This window comes from Mchenga conophoros, linkage group LG12 (assembly GCF_057382185.1).
Source record: "Mchenga conophoros isolate Kocher_MC1m ecotype Shallow Benthic linkage group LG12, M_conophoros_male_GT1.1, whole genome shotgun sequence".
In the NCBI taxonomy this organism is placed as follows: domain Eukaryota; kingdom Metazoa; phylum Chordata; class Actinopteri; order Cichliformes; family Cichlidae; genus Mchenga; species Mchenga conophoros.
In genome coordinates this window covers 21891275-21906403 of record NC_140537.1, presented here as the reverse complement: position 1 = coordinate 21906403, position 15129 = coordinate 21891275, and the positions used below count along the sequence as shown (strand labels likewise).

At 40.2% G+C, this 15129-nt stretch overlaps 2 protein-coding genes across 6 annotated transcripts in view; both read right to left on the bottom strand.

Moving 5' to 3' along the window:
• The window catches only part of vps13a (vacuolar protein sorting 13 homolog A), a 43136-nt gene extending 38095 nt beyond the window's left edge, over positions 1–5041 (bottom strand). For 3 of the 5 annotated variants that reach the window (XM_085294536.1, XM_085294538.1, XM_085294537.1), the window contains exons 1-12: positions 4867–5040; positions 4050–4093; positions 3909–3951; positions 3713–3808; positions 3333–3434; positions 2006–2115; positions 1744–1803; positions 1596–1655; positions 1201–1281; positions 851–896; positions 324–451; positions 31–137 (exon numbers count right to left, since the gene is read on the bottom strand). In XM_085294536.1, coding sequence (XP_085150662.1) covers positions 31–137; positions 324–451; positions 851–896; positions 1201–1281; positions 1596–1655; positions 1744–1803; positions 2006–2115; positions 3333–3434; positions 3713–3808; positions 3909–3951; positions 4050–4093; positions 4867–4966 — 977 coding nt within the window. In that variant the 5' untranslated portion in view covers positions 4967–5040. Of the gene's footprint in view, positions 1–30; positions 138–323; positions 452–850; positions 897–1200; positions 1282–1595; positions 1656–1743; positions 1804–2005; positions 2116–3332; positions 3435–3712; positions 3809–3908; positions 3952–4049; positions 4094–4866 lie in introns of all 5 variants that reach the window. The other 2 variants (XM_085294539.1, XM_085294540.1) reach the window with 1 other exon arrangement.
• A 6120-nt stretch (positions 5042–11161) lies between these two features.
• LOC146562623 (C2 calcium-dependent domain-containing protein 4C) lies at positions 11162–12617 on the bottom strand. The gene is given in 2 exon segments (XM_085293140.1): positions 11162–12461; positions 12580–12617. A coding segment is annotated over 1 exon segment (1251 nt). The 5' UTR covers positions 12413–12461; positions 12580–12617.
• Positions 12618–15129: the final 2512 nt, after the last annotated feature.

Genomic DNA, 15129 nt, shown 5'->3' with positions numbered 1-15129 from the left:
TGTGATAAATATGTGACAGTGTCTTCTGACCATGTTTTGGCGTTCTTGTGAACATGGACCTCGGGTCTGTACTTCCTGTATGGCAGATTACGTGACATCATATCCACTGAGCACAGCAGCTCCAAGATGCTAATGTACTGGAATAACAGGAAGTCAGCAATTACATCATCACAAAGTACTCTAGTGCAGTTATTATCTGACATTGTTTATGTAGTTTATCCTTAACAACCCTCTTTAGCTCTCTCTTTCTTATAATATTCTATTTTAATGAAACTTTAACACATACAAGTTTAAACATCTCTATCACACACACACACACACACCTGGGCTTTGTTGAGTTCAATTGCCACCTCTCTGAGATTGACCATCAGGTCCACTTTAGGGGAGGAGAAATCCACATCTGACCTGGGATTCATCCGCAGTTTTGCATCAGCTGAAATGGGGCGAAAAACTGTGGAACAGCAAAAGGAATTAAGATGATTTAAGAATTGCAAATGTGAGCATTAAGATGGATTCACTACCTTTTGTGCTGCACATTGCAAATTTGCATCTATCTATAAAGAACTTAAAAAACTTTACCAATGTTGTCAGTTCAAAAATATGTAAGCTGTTGCCTTAAAGTGAAACTGAAAACAAAATCTGTTGAGATGTGCTGAAAATCTGGTCTCGTGACTCTTTGGTGGTGAATCAAACTCTGTGAATCACCCGGGGGGGGGGGGGGGGGGGGGTTGGTGCTGCAGTGGCATTGCATATCATCACAAATCATTTCTTCATCACTTTCTGTCTGCAAAATTTTTCATAGACGTTATGTAATGTGCTTTGAACTTAGTTCCACAAGAATGACACTCACTGAAGTCGTGAGAGGAGTGGACATCCATGCTGCTCTGGAGATGTTGCTGTAAGAACGCAGAGGAAGTGAAGATTTATTTACATACTGTTTTTTTGCTTTGCTAATTTCTTGGCCTCCTAACATATTTGATTTCTTTTTTGTTTTGATTTAACTATAATGTATGGAAGAAACCCACTACTATATCATGTGTATGACATAGTGCTAAATGAAACACCTTTACATAACTCCTGTGTAACCGAAGATCTGTGCCCTGTGTGATCACAACATAACACTAGCATTGTGTCTTCCAGGAAAATAGGAGATGGCTAATTCCAAGTACATATTAATACGTTAATAATACAGTGACTCACCAGGGCCCGATCTGAAGTGTGACTGGAGAAAAGTACTGAGTTAACATTCCAGTAGGCAAACAGGTTATCTAGTTGTACCAGCTGAGAAAACAAGAAAGATAAAGCAATTAGTGATGAAGCTGTTTGCGATTACAAGAAAAAAAGCTGACAGTGTTTGACAAGGACTTCTTAAAGTTTTGCTTATGCTCCAAAATTATGAGGAAATAACACTGCTGAAAGAAAAATCAATGAAGTTTTCCAAGAGTTAGTCTTTAACTTCAGAAAACTACTTTAAAGCCAAAAACAAATGCTATTAAACGTGTATGTGGTATTTTTTATTAAAAACACCTACCTACCTTCCATACCACCTGTACAGTGGTGGTAAACAAGGTCGATAACATGGTTGGATTTCTTACCTTGAAGAAAAACTTGGACTTCTCATCTAAAAGACTGGGTCTCCACTTCGCGTCAGCTGTCTGTACGGTCAAACAAGCAGTGAGGTTCATTAAAAGCTTAATATCTAAATGTAAAATAGCATATAATTTGACAGGAAAGACACATCACCTGAAGGCTGAGGTTTTTCAGTGACACTCCAAATGACAAAGGGCAGTTTGGATTTGTTACCTGTCATTAACAAAAAAAAGGAGGAAAATAAAGAGCTAAGCCTTATGGTGTGGTTAAGACAAAAAATAAAATAAAATCAGTTCTTCTATTGTAAAGTGCTCTAGAAACAGTGTTTAGTTCATTTAAAGTGGAAACATGTATAAACTTGAAGGACCATAGATAAAATTGTACATTATTATGGTAACTCAGCTTGAATACTCACATGATCTTCATAGCGCACGTGGATGTTAGAGATCTTGACTTGCAGGTTTTTAATGACCTGAGTGACAAGCTTTTCCGTAAAAGTGTCCTGTTTCTCAAGCTTGGGATTCTCTGTAAAATGCAAACGATTTAGGTTTTGAGGCTCCAGCAGGTCCCAAAAATTCCTGAAGATTTTCTCTAAAGGACCTTCGATACACATTCACTGTGTATTTCTGTATAATTGGAATGACATTCAGCTGGCCTTAGCTCTCATGACTGCCTGATGAACTTTACAGATAACTAAATTTTACTTTCAATATTTTAATGATTATTTCTGACCTTTCCTTTTTTAGCATGTACGCAAATATTAGCTTACATAAGAATGTCAGTGAATCACATTGCTGTTAATAAAGCTGCATCTCAAAACGTTTTAAAAAAGAAAAAAAAAATAGTACACATTTTTATTTAAATTTAGAAATACAATACAAACCTACACTGTATTTTCACCTACATGCTGTAAATGGCAAATTTACAGCAGAAATTAAGATACAACACTTTTCACCTTGAAAGAGGACATAGTGTTATAAAAAGAATAGCTTGTAGATAGGCAGATACTTGTGGTGAGGAGTTTACACACTCATCATAGGCATGGAATGAATGCCATTTCTTTTTAAACTCATCAAATATGTATGTTGTACAAATCTGGAAAAATACCAGTTCAAAGACATAATTAAGAGCCCAAATATACCCTGATATTCATGTCCAAGATGAGTGGTCAATTATTAAGTCAATTATCAAGGATAGATTTTTTCTAGCTAATGGCAAATGTATATTGTTGAAATGACAAAACCAGGCTGTCCCAAAATACAGCAACACAGCAGTCTACCACTACAAGGAAAGACAACTGCTGAAGTGGTGTGATACTCAAGTGCTAAACCACACATAACAGAAAAAGGGTGAAAAACGCTGGCTGCACAGGAACTCGCAGCCATACAAACCATGACCATATGACATTAAATCTGTGTGTGTGACTATACGACATATTTTATAAATTTTGATATTGCTTGTTTGTCTATGCAAAGTCAACACCAAATGTTCTACTGCCCACTGGCTCACGCACTGGAGCGCATGACTTATGTTTACACAGCCAGAGAGCAGCAGATGAGAGCCAACAGGAAATATCAACATTTGGAGTTTTTTCTCTAAGAACCTGTTGACCATGACAAAGGCTGTTTTCATACAAAACCTACAGGAAACACTGCCATACAAACAGATACACACTGAGGAGCTTTTCTATAGTAACGTGTTTACAAAAAACCTTAAAAAATAAAATAAAGATGCACCCTGACCTTGCTCAGCAGCCTTCAGCTTTGTCTGCTCTATCCGCTGTAGTTCCCTCTGGCGAGCCTCCTGAAACTGCTTCTCCTCCTTTTCTGCATCATACTTTATGCCTGAAAGAAATAGCACCAGAAAAAATGTGCATCTTTCTGTATTATTATATTTGATAAATACTTTTACTTTAATAGAATTAAATTATTTTAATGTATTTTTGAATCTTTAAAACATATTAACACAAGTGGCTTACTCAGCTTACCAAAGGTGTCCAACAATATTCAGCTACTGTGTGTCTACTAAATGTGGTTTTTCATTCATTTTATACACTGCAATGCCTACTGTGAATACTTGGATCAAATTTGTTTATTTTGATGCACATATTAAATCATCTTACTTGCTGTGGGAACTATAAGCAGGTAGACACCATCCAACGTGGCCTCCACGGATTGTGTGTATAGGTTCTTCCATGGTATCTTCAGTTGGAGACGCCCTAATCACAAAAACACCCAAGTAAGAAAAGGTTCTTCTGTACAAAGGTACTAAACTAAACAATTATGGTCAGTATGAGCCAGAGTAAGAGTAAGTCTTACCTATATGACCAGCCTTCACTTTAAAAGGAATATCAAGTTGGCTCTGCAACAAAGCACAATGAATAATAAATAAACACATATCTGTGAATGCCAGGATGTAATAACTAATGCTGTTTACTCACACACTTAACTGCAACTTACCAAGGCATTTTCCTTTATTTCAAGATTATTAAGCACAGCATCACCTAGAGGGCCAGGAAAACGTTGTTACTATGGTAACAGCATTATGGCTTACCATTTGGGTAAAGTGTAGCTCATATAGAAACTCAATCTAATTAAAGAGGTTTCAGGACTTTTGACTTAATGCAACTCGCACCATAGAGCTCCAATAATTCAAATCAATCGTAACACATTATTCATAGACATATTACTCATGTAAAACAGTCTATGAAAGACAACTCGTTTTTATACATTTGTTGATTAGAGAAGCTGGTATTAAGATAAAGTTTGGTAAAACAAAGTACTTAATGGTTTGACTTAGTTACTAGTTTTAAAAATTGATCCAGGTTCAGCGGCTAAAGCCAATTTTCAAATACTCATATTTGTGTACAGTGCCAAAGATTTCTTGGAACGAGTGGGTACTTAGTATGAAGCACAGTACCGAGTCATAACCTGGCTGTGTAAAAGGGTGTGACCTCGAAATGCATGATTCCCAGACGCTCGTATGCATGCAGTGCTCAAACAGACTTGCGGGAGCAAATAAGATAATAAAAAAAAAAAAGATGACTGGAACAGTCGGAAATAACGCTGTGTTTCAATATATCTCGATGTCAACATTTGACTGCACTGTCTCGTTCACGGTGAACAGTTTAAACTGGTTTGGGGACGCGTAAAGTGACACTAACAGCTTCCTCAGCTGTTAGTGTCATACGCCTGGTGGCTAGCGTACGTTAGCATTTAGCTAGCTAGCTTAGAGAGCGAGCTAACCAAGTAAAATGACAAACACAAGTTCAGTTACCTCCCCATATGCCGAGCTTTAGCTGCGAGCTGTCAAGGTTGACAACGTAGTCCCCTAAAAATCGGTTGAGGACATCTACAACCACGCTTTCGAAGACCATTGTGGCGTTTCTCTCATCTGCCTATCACCATGTTTACATCCCGACGAGGACTCGTTCAGGTTCAGCGTCAGATTAGGACGTCTTCCGGGGGTGGGCGGTGCTTGACGTCACCTGTAACAGCTACTTCAGGAAACAGTACTAAGAAATGTCAAAGCCGTTATTTAATGGGATAATAATAAACTACACCCATACTTGGGAAATTGGCTATGAGTAGCGTAGTCACTGCCCTGAGCTGCACAGCACAGTTGTCTTACACCTAGAAGGTCCTGGAGTCTGAATCCAACCCTTGCTGGGGCCTTTCCATGGGATGCTTAGAGGTTTTTTCCAGGTATTTAGGCTTCCTTACACAATTCAAAGACATACACGGGATGAGGTTAATGCGTGTGCCTGAAATGGTTCTAATAAGTGTAAATGTGAGTGTAAATGGTTGTCTGTCTGTGTTAGCCTTGAAACAAAGTAGCAACCTGTGTAGGGTTTACCACTTGCAACCCTGATTTGGATAAGCGCAAGACAGTGGATGAATGGAAGGATGGATTACATCACACCCATTACATCTTCTTGCCTACGTTCTGCTACACAGACAGACTCCTCTACAAGAACAAAGCACCTAGCTCTAAAATTAACCTGTTAACCTGACCTAGGCACATCAGAGGATCATCCCAGCACACCAGAATAATTACATATAATGTCATTATTTTGATAATTGAAAAGTTTAAATGTGTCCAAACTCCTCTGTGCTTATACAACTATAATACCATTACCTTAGTTGTGTAGTCATGATAGTAGTGTGTTTAAAAGCATTAAAATCCACCGAAACATATATGCTAGATTTTAAGAAAGAGTGTCAGTGTGATATTTTGAAACGCTATGTCATAAGCCTGAAATTCCCTGGCTTCCTCAAAATGGTTCACTTATCTCACAGTCTCGCTGACTCCAACATGCAACAAAGTCTAATGCTGTTTCATGTAGGTGTTGTTGAGCTTTTGGATAAAACTGATATCACTCCAAATGAAGGCTTGCAATAACGTTTAGTTGCTATTATATGAGCTCAGGCAACTGCTGCTTCAGTCTTTATGGCTGTTTTTGAAATTATGGATCATGAGTTTCACAGTATTAACTTGTATTGAGTAATTTCAATAGATATTAACAAACAACCTTTATTTTTCACATACACAATCATACAGAGTACAACATGTAGTGAAATGCTTGTGTCCGCGCTGCAGACAGGCTGCAGACGTGCCACTCCAGGGCTTGGTTTTAGCATGGGGGATCTAGCCATACTACTCATGTTACTGGATACAAGAACTTGCGACTCCCACTGCAAAGGTGTGTAGTCTTACCACTACACTATCCAGCTCCCACACATATTGTTATGGTTTTGAGTGGTTCTGGACTTTATGATGTACTCTTGAGTATCAGAGGTGTATTATATTCGGGTTCTATATGTAAATCTTTGTTTACGGTATTTCCTAGTGCTTCTGAGTTTTATTGTCTATGTTTCTTAGATTTTAGTCTTTCTTTAGATTCTGCTAGCCCACTAGATTCTGTGATACATATACGTTCCCCCAGTCGTGTCCTCGTATCTGTCAACTCTGTCTGTGCTCTGTCTCTGTGGTTGTCTGGTCTCCCCATTTAGTTGTGTCAAGTTATTCTTGTCTCCCCTGGTCAGTCATGTTTCTGTGTCTGTTTAGCCTTTTGTCTGTATCAAGCTCACATGTCCGTGTCTCTGCCTCAGCGTTATGTTTCCTGTTCTGTTTTGAATGGTAAATGGTAAATAGCCTGTATTTATATTGCGCTTTACTAGTCCTTAAGGACCCCAAAGCGCTTTACATATCCAGTCATCCACCCATTCACACACTGGTGATGGCAAGCTACATTGTAGCCATAGCCACCCTGGGGCGCACTGACAGAGGCGAGGCTGGTGCCACCGGGCCCTCTGACCACCACCAGTAGGCAACGGGTGAAGTGTCTTGCCCAAGGACACAACGACCGAGACTGTCCAAGCCGGGGCTCGAACCGGCAACCTTCCGATTACAAGGCGAACTCCCAACTCTTGAGCCACGATCGCCATGATGCCCATGATGTCTCTCATCTTGTGTGCATTATGTTGAGTTTTGCTTCCTGCTGTCTCAGTCAGTTTCTGTTTGGCTCTGTTCCCCATGTGTCTCCGCTGTGTCTCGTTACCTCATTATTTAATATCTACATTTTCCCATCTTGCTGTGTGCTCTCTTGTTATGTGTTTCCTTGTAGCCAGACTTTCCTAGTTCCTTTAGTTTTATATTTTGTATCATTCACGCTCGTAAGATTATAGAAGTAAATCTGACTTTTTAAGTTAAGTTTCCACGTTTCTAAGTTCTTTTTTTAAGGTCAAGGGTCATATTTTTTTGGCTTTACGAATGTGAAATTGTAATAAATGAATAAAAGAAATCACTTTTGGAATCAAATTGAATCACTTAACTGATTTATTCAGGTAATTTAATTGTGTCAGCAGAAGAAACATTAGTACGAGGAAGACTGGGACTGAGACTGGTTTTATGTGGTCTGATTTGTATCCTCTAAGATTTCTAACTGCTGAGTTCAAAGTTCTGGGCACAAGTCATATTTACAAACCTCTACAGTTCAGACTTCATCACTCAGTACAGTGTTTAATATAAATGGCATAACAGGGCCGTACAATAGAGTAGCATGACAGAGATAAACAGAAGAGAGCGTATTTGGATATGGTTCAGCAGAGAAACAGAAGAGCTGACAGTTTTATGCTGAACATTACCAAACAGCTGCCTATTTGTACATCTTAAACAGCAACATTAACATTCAGTGCAGGCACATATTGTGACCATCTGATGAAAGTACAGTAAGTGTGCTCTAAACTCAAAGCTCTGCTGAGAGAAATATCTGCTTAACAGCTAAATGCCTTACTATGCTCAAGAGCTCATTGCTAACTAACATATTTGCTCACTGGTTGTCTCCCTTTTCAACATTTTCCTTTTTACACATTTTAATAGGTTTTTGGGGGTTTTTGGGTTTTTTTTGCCTGTCCCGTTTGGATCTTTAGCCATCAGAATTGTTGTCTGAAGGCCAAGAAAGATGCCAAGTGGATTTACTTTACCAAGTGGATCATCATGGCCTTGCCATATTGGTCCATTTGATTGACCTTTATTATAATTATGTATTTATTTTATTTTCAATTTTTAAAGATGGGACAGACATGACTGGGGAATAGGACAGGGAGAAAGAATGAAAGAAAGAGAGGGAGCGAAAGAAAAATAGAGGGGAGAAGAGATGGTGAGAAAGGGGGGAAGAAAAAACAAACAAACAAAACACCTGGATCACCTGTATGGAGATAAAAAAAAAACAGAAGATAAAACAAACAACAAAGAGCAACATAATAAAACCAACACCATCACAATAAACTAGCTAACAGTAGATAAATTCAAATTCAAATTCAAATTCAAATTTTATTTGTCACGTACACAGTCATACACAGTACGATATGTAGTGAAATGCTTGGACAACTGCTCGTGACCTAAAGAAAACAAAAAAGGAAAAGGCTATGAATAAGATGGGAAATAAATATGAAAAATTAAAAAGGGTAAATTTAACTAAGAAGGAATAAAATATAAATTAAGGTTAAAAATGAAATAACTGTACAACACAAATTATAATGAAGGGTAAATTTAACTGGGAAGGAATAAGATAAAATATATAAATTAAAGTTGAAAATAAAATAACTGTACAACAAAATACACAATATAGAACTATATAAGAATGTATGAAGAAATCTAAATATAAATAAATATATACACAATAACAGCAGCTGTACAAGTATTAACCGGAAATTAAGAATATAGTGACCAGTGTTGTGCAAAAACAATGTCCAGAATGTCCAGTGTGTGTAAGAACTGTATGTGTGGGTCAGTACTGTGTGGTGGTGTGATTGAGAGACCGTATCGCCTGCGGGAAGAAGCTCCTCCTCAGTCTCTCTGTGTTGGTCTTCAGGGAGCGGAATCGCTTTCCTGACCTCAACAGAGAGAACAGTCTGTTGTTGGGATGGCTGAGGTCCTTCACGATCTTCCTGGCCTTGGTCCGGCACCGCCTGCTGTAGATTGAGTGCAGGTCAGGGAGCTCGGAGCGGATGGTGCGATCAGCTGACCGCACAACCCTCTGTAGAGCTCGTCTGTCCTGCATGGTGCTGTTCCCGAACCAGGTTAAGATGTTTCCCGTCAGGATGCTCTCTATGGTGCACGAGTAAAAGTTCCTGAGCACCTTGGAGGGCAGTTGGAAGTCTCTCAAGCGTCTGAGGTGGTAGAGACGCTGTCGGGCCTTTTTCACCACGGTGTTGATGTGACAGGACCATGACAGGTCCTGCGTGATGTGAACTCCGAGGTATTTGAAGCTGTCCACTCTCTCCACTGGGCACTCTTTGATGACAGGGGTCTGGTAGTTCCTCTCCTGCTTAGTGCTGAAGTCCACTATCAGCTCCTTTGTCTTACTGACGTTTAGAAGGAGGTTGTTCCTCTGGCACCAGTTCTCCAGATTCCTAATCTCCTTCAGGTAGGCCGTCTCGTTGTTATCAGAGATCAGGCCCACCACGACGGTGTCGTCAGCAAACTTGATGATGGTGGTGGAGCTGGTAGTGGCCACACAGTCATATGTGTACAAAGAGTACAGCAGGGGGCTCAGAACACACCCCTGGGGGGCGCCAGTGCTGAGAGTGGTGGAGGCTGAGACATGTCCGCCCATCCTTACTGCCTGTGGTCTGCCAGTTAGGAAGTTGGAGATCCACTGACACATAGATGAGCTGAGTCCCAGATGCTCCAGCTTGGTGGTGAGTGTGGAGGGAATTATGGTATTAAATGCAGAGCTGTAGTCTATGAAGAGCATTTTAACATAATTCCCCCTTCTAGTGTCCAAGTGAGTGAGTGATGTGTGGAGGAGATGAGAGATGGCATCGTCTGTGGAACGATTTGGACGGTAAGCGAACTGTAGTGGGTCCAGTGTGTCTGGTAGTGAAGAAATGATGAAGTCTCTGACCAGGCGTTCAAAGCACTTCATCACTACTGAGGTGAGGGCTACAGGGCGATAGTCATTGAGAGAAGCAGGGTGGGGTTTCTTCGGGACAGGAACAATGATGGACTCTTTGAAGCATGTGGGGATCACCGACTGAGATAGAGAGATGTTGAATATCTCAGTGAACACAGGAGCTAGCTGGTATGCGCAGTCTCTTAGGATACGACCTGGGATGCCGTCTGGTCCTGCTGCTTTCCTGGTGTTCACTCTTTTGAAGGCTCTCCTTACTTCATGCTCGGAGAGGACGAGCACGTTTCCGGTGCTGGCAGTATCTTCCTGTCTGCAGCCGTTAGCGCCGCTAACACTAGCATTGTTGGAGACCTTAGCTGCAGCCTCGAAGCGAGCATAGAAAGTGTTCAGCTCGTCTGCCAGAGTCACGGCCGTGTTCGTCATACCGGTTGTTGGTGCTTTATAGTCCGTTATTGTCCTTAGTCCCCGCCACAGGCTCCTAGAGTCACTCTGTTGGAGTTGTGACTCTAGTTTCCTCCCGTAGCGCTGCTTCGCCTCTTTCACCGCCCTCCGCACGTTATATGACGCGGCTTTGTACGGGTCCATGTCCCCCGTTGTGAGTCCCGTGTTGTAGGCAGCGGTGCGGGATCTCAGAGCGTCGCGGATGGTTTTATCCACCCACGGCTTCTGGTTGGGAAACGTTGTGATAGACAGTAGATACTAAATATTACATGTTACTGTTTTTTTTGTTTTTGTTTTTTAATTTCACCTGTTGAGAATTAAAAAAGAAAACAAGCAGAAGAAAACGAGAGCAATAGAATAAACAACATCACGATGATATATGGGAATATAACAGTAAATACTAAATATTAAACATTATTGCACTGCACGTTGGATCGACAGCGCACAGTGTGCTTTGAGGTAGGAGCCAAAAAGGGTGTCGTTTGTGTGTGTGAGCACCCGTGTGTACACCTGTGAGCATGAACGCATGAACGCGTGTTTTTAAAAGGTTCCTTCATGTAATGATCTGCTAGAGGGCGTGGGGGGGCCACAGCCCCGTCCTCCAGGGCATGAAGCAGGTATGGAGGAGATCAACATTTTAATAGTTTTAAGACATCATAATTTTATCACATGTAATATACAACACATGCAGTTTTCATACTGTGATACAAAAAACTATTTTTCTGCCTGTTTATTTCAAATAAGCAGCTGAGACAGAGGTTTGGTGATCACTCCCATCACTTTCCCCCTTCTCAGAGTTCCAGCTGCAGCTTTATGCACTACTTTCAACCTAAGCTGCATTTCCATTAGATCTTTCTGACTCAGCTCTGTGAAGTAGAAATCTTCATTGAAAACTGGGCTCCGGCAGTTCCTGATGGTGGCACTCTCCTGCTGTTGCAGCTTCCCGGGAGTCAGACACAGACTCACTGCACAGTTCAGTGTCTGTCGGTCAGTATCACTCCACAGGCCTTCCACAGACACCACACATACTCGGACTGTGGATAAGGATGACGACGACCTGTCGGAGAATTTGGTGTGCTCAGCGGAAAGGCGCACTCTGCCATGGCCCTGCAATGGGAGGACATGCTCCCGCTGAAGTCTTTCCTGGCACTGCAGAGCATCCATCGGGAGGAGGGCTGGTGGAGTTAGGTTGGCTGAGTTTTCCTCTAAGCTTGATGGGCTGCTGAGTGAGGCTGTTAAATCCCCTCTCTTCCACTTCCTCCTGCCCGTCTTACTGTCAATTAATGAAGGGCAAGATACTGTACCTTTAAGGCGGCCACTGCTTGATGAGACATAAAGGGAGGATTTGACACAATAAGGTGAACTGAGGGGAGAGGAGTCACTGGAAGAAGGTGTCTCGCTTTCTGTCTCAGACATACTCTTGCATAAAAACACCGGAAGGAATCCAGATAAAGTTTTCTTGGGAAGATTAGTCTCTTTTGCCAGTCTTGGTGCTGCAGTAGGCATATTTCTATCAAGCAGGTAAACAGGGCGTTTTGAGTGGAACAAAGACTCTTTCCTCCGAGTGTTGGGGCTCTCATAAATTCCACCCAGGCCGTAGCTCTCTGCAGAGAATGGCAAAGGCTTCTTTGTAGCTTTCCAGGCCATTGATGTGTCACCATTTTTTGTCTTCACATCCTTTGTCTTTACATGCGTATCTGAAATCTGCCTACTCTTAGGAATCTGGTTCTGACCGAATACAAACAGTGGCTTTTCCTCAGCTTCTAGCAGTGGGCTTTGCCTGCGAAGCCGTGGAGGCAGACAGAACTCTGGGATCATGTCTGGGGTTAGGACATTGTTGTGCAGATTCCTTGAGAGGCTAGCCTTTGAAGGGAAAAGTGTATCCTCCTCATTCTTTCCAATGTAACGACTCAACTCCTGAGGAAGGCTCTCCATGCTCTCCCTGATCTTCTCAAGGACCCACATGGCTGTTTAATGTTGATTTAAGGATTTGAATGTAGTTCCCTTTCCCCACCTTTGGTGACAAGAGTAAAGTATTATTTAATCCAATATAGAAATCTTGGAACAGAATAGCACACTTTTCAGAAATAAAACAGTTTTGCCAAATGGTGAAATAATTTTTTTCTTCTTACCTTTGGGGTTGTGATGTGTCTTTGTCCAGAGAGAGACCTGCCTGTGTGTGTGACACATGTGTCAGTGAGGTTTTAAAGGTAAGGGTGAGGCTCTGTCTGACTGATCTGACGCCTCCGCCTGGATTAAGCAACATTTCCTAAGCAGACATACACAAGAGTACACGTAACAAACACAGAGTGATGAGTGTTTCTGGGTGGGTGGCAAATCAGAGTGATGTGTTTAGTTGTGCTGGAATGGTGCGATGTCAGCTTGGCATCGAGTTGAGACAAATTACATCATTACTCTAATGTCCATGTTTTAAACAATAAAAGAAGAATGGTTACAGTCAACAAAGACACACCCTGCTCTAAATTACACATGAACCTACAAGCAAACATGTGAAGTGCAAATTTAAAATATACAGAAAATGCTCCTGCCCTGTCTTTGTGGTTTTAAATCGATCCAGATTTGCTACAAATTTTAATGGATTCTTAATTTGCTCATGCTCCACTTGTCCACTCGTGGATTAAGTTTTGTAAAGGTCAGCTTGGAAGTCTTTTTGTGATTTTCCAAAAAAACAAAAAAACAAAAATCCAAACCAGCCCACTGACAGAATGCTGAGACCACGTATCTCTGCCTCTGCCTCAAATGGATGACATTAAATACATCCGATAACTGCATGTAAACATGTAAGACATCTTGAGCACTCGGAATATTTATTAAAAGATGTCCCAAAACATAATGTATTAGTCATAAAGTGCTGAAGAGAATGATGTTCATGTGATTAAAACACATGATTGATCACTGAAACGTGCTATTTTGATCATAATGACGTAAGCATAATCGACTTTTCACAGAGAGCTGCCCTCTTGTTCAAAGCAGTTCAAAGACAGGAGCCACCACCTCAAAGGTCCTCTGACCTTTAAACAGCTGGTAATGCAGACACACAACTGACCTAAAGTCTAGACAGGCTTCAGTCTCTATGTGTTGTCATGAAGGTGAAACTTAACTATATAAATATGGATGATGATACCATTGTGTTCCGATCTGAATTTTAATGCTACATGCCAAATCAGCTCAAGATGAATTCATTCCTCATTTGATTCTATTCAGACATTTCCAGGATTTAAATGACCTGCTTCCTACATTTTTAGTATCACATTCTTACACAATGAAACCAAAAACCAGATTTTCATTGACTAACACACTTTGTCTTGTCCATGTGCTTTTGTCACTTTCTGCCCGATGGTTAACATCGAGATTGTAATTAAATTTTTCTCCCATTCCAGATAACAAGCACCAGATTTCCATTACCAAGCATTAATCTAGATTATATTGTTTCCTGGCTCGTAATTCTGCCCGGAGACAAGACAGTAACACGAGTCATGAGGAACGTGGTGAGTTTCAACTCTAAAATAGCACATTGGAGATCTAAATTTGAACAATCAGCAGCATTCTCCATAAAGTCTACTCATCTATGGGACAAACCTCCAACTAAACTCAGATTAATTACAGGTATTAAATCTTTCACAGTAAAAGCAACTATGAGCTCAATTATGCAAATTTCATAATTGTGCAGACATCCTTTTTTTTTCTTTCTTTCTTTCTTTCTTTCTTTCTTTCTTTCCCTTTTTTTTTTTGCATTTTTTTTTACCTTTTAGGCCATGACTGTCTCTTTAGCACCCACTAAACTGTATATATATTTATTTTTTATCTATAACCTTTTTTGTTTGTTTGTTTGTTTTCCAGTCCACCTTTTTCTTTTTAATGTGCCCCATAAATAAATTTAAGTTTGAGAATTTTAGGAGCCATATCTTAATTAATTTTCCCTTAATATTATATTTCTTTATCTTTTTCCTAGTTAATGTGCACTTATTGTAGTTTTCTATCTGTAGGGTTTTGTGATTTTATACAATTGAAAAAAAAAATTGTATTGTGAATGTAAGACCTGGAAATTAGCTACAGCTTTAAGTAGCAATTCAATTTCATGTCACCACTGGAACCATGTTAAACTACATCGATCCTATTTAATAAAATAATAATAATAATTAAAAAATATATATGAACATACAGGCTTTTGTGCAGTTAATTATCTGACCACAAGAGGGCATACATGGATTAAATATATTTTTAGTACCTCAAACCTCTCTTTGGTAAATGCATGACTTATAGTTAATATTTTTGTATAGCCTCATTATTATTATAACATCTATAAAACAACTGGAAAACTAAATGGTAGTCAGATTTGTCCATATAGACAAGCACATACGCAAAACATGTATATTGTATATTATTGTTCTGGGTAAAGATTACAGTAACAAACATTGTCCGACCCTGTGTGGCTGCCTCTATAAACAGAGCCTGTGACAAAGATGTTCAAAATAAAGATTCAGTTCAATTCAATTCAATATCAAGATGATGAATACAGTGAGTCTGGGGTCTCCACGTCACCCAGGGGTCAGGAGGCTTTTTGTGGTAGTGAAGATCAACTTTATTACAGCAATAAAAACCCAGAGTGCTCTCTGTAATGGAGAGTTAAATGATTAGGAGTCAGAGGAGGACCTTGCCTT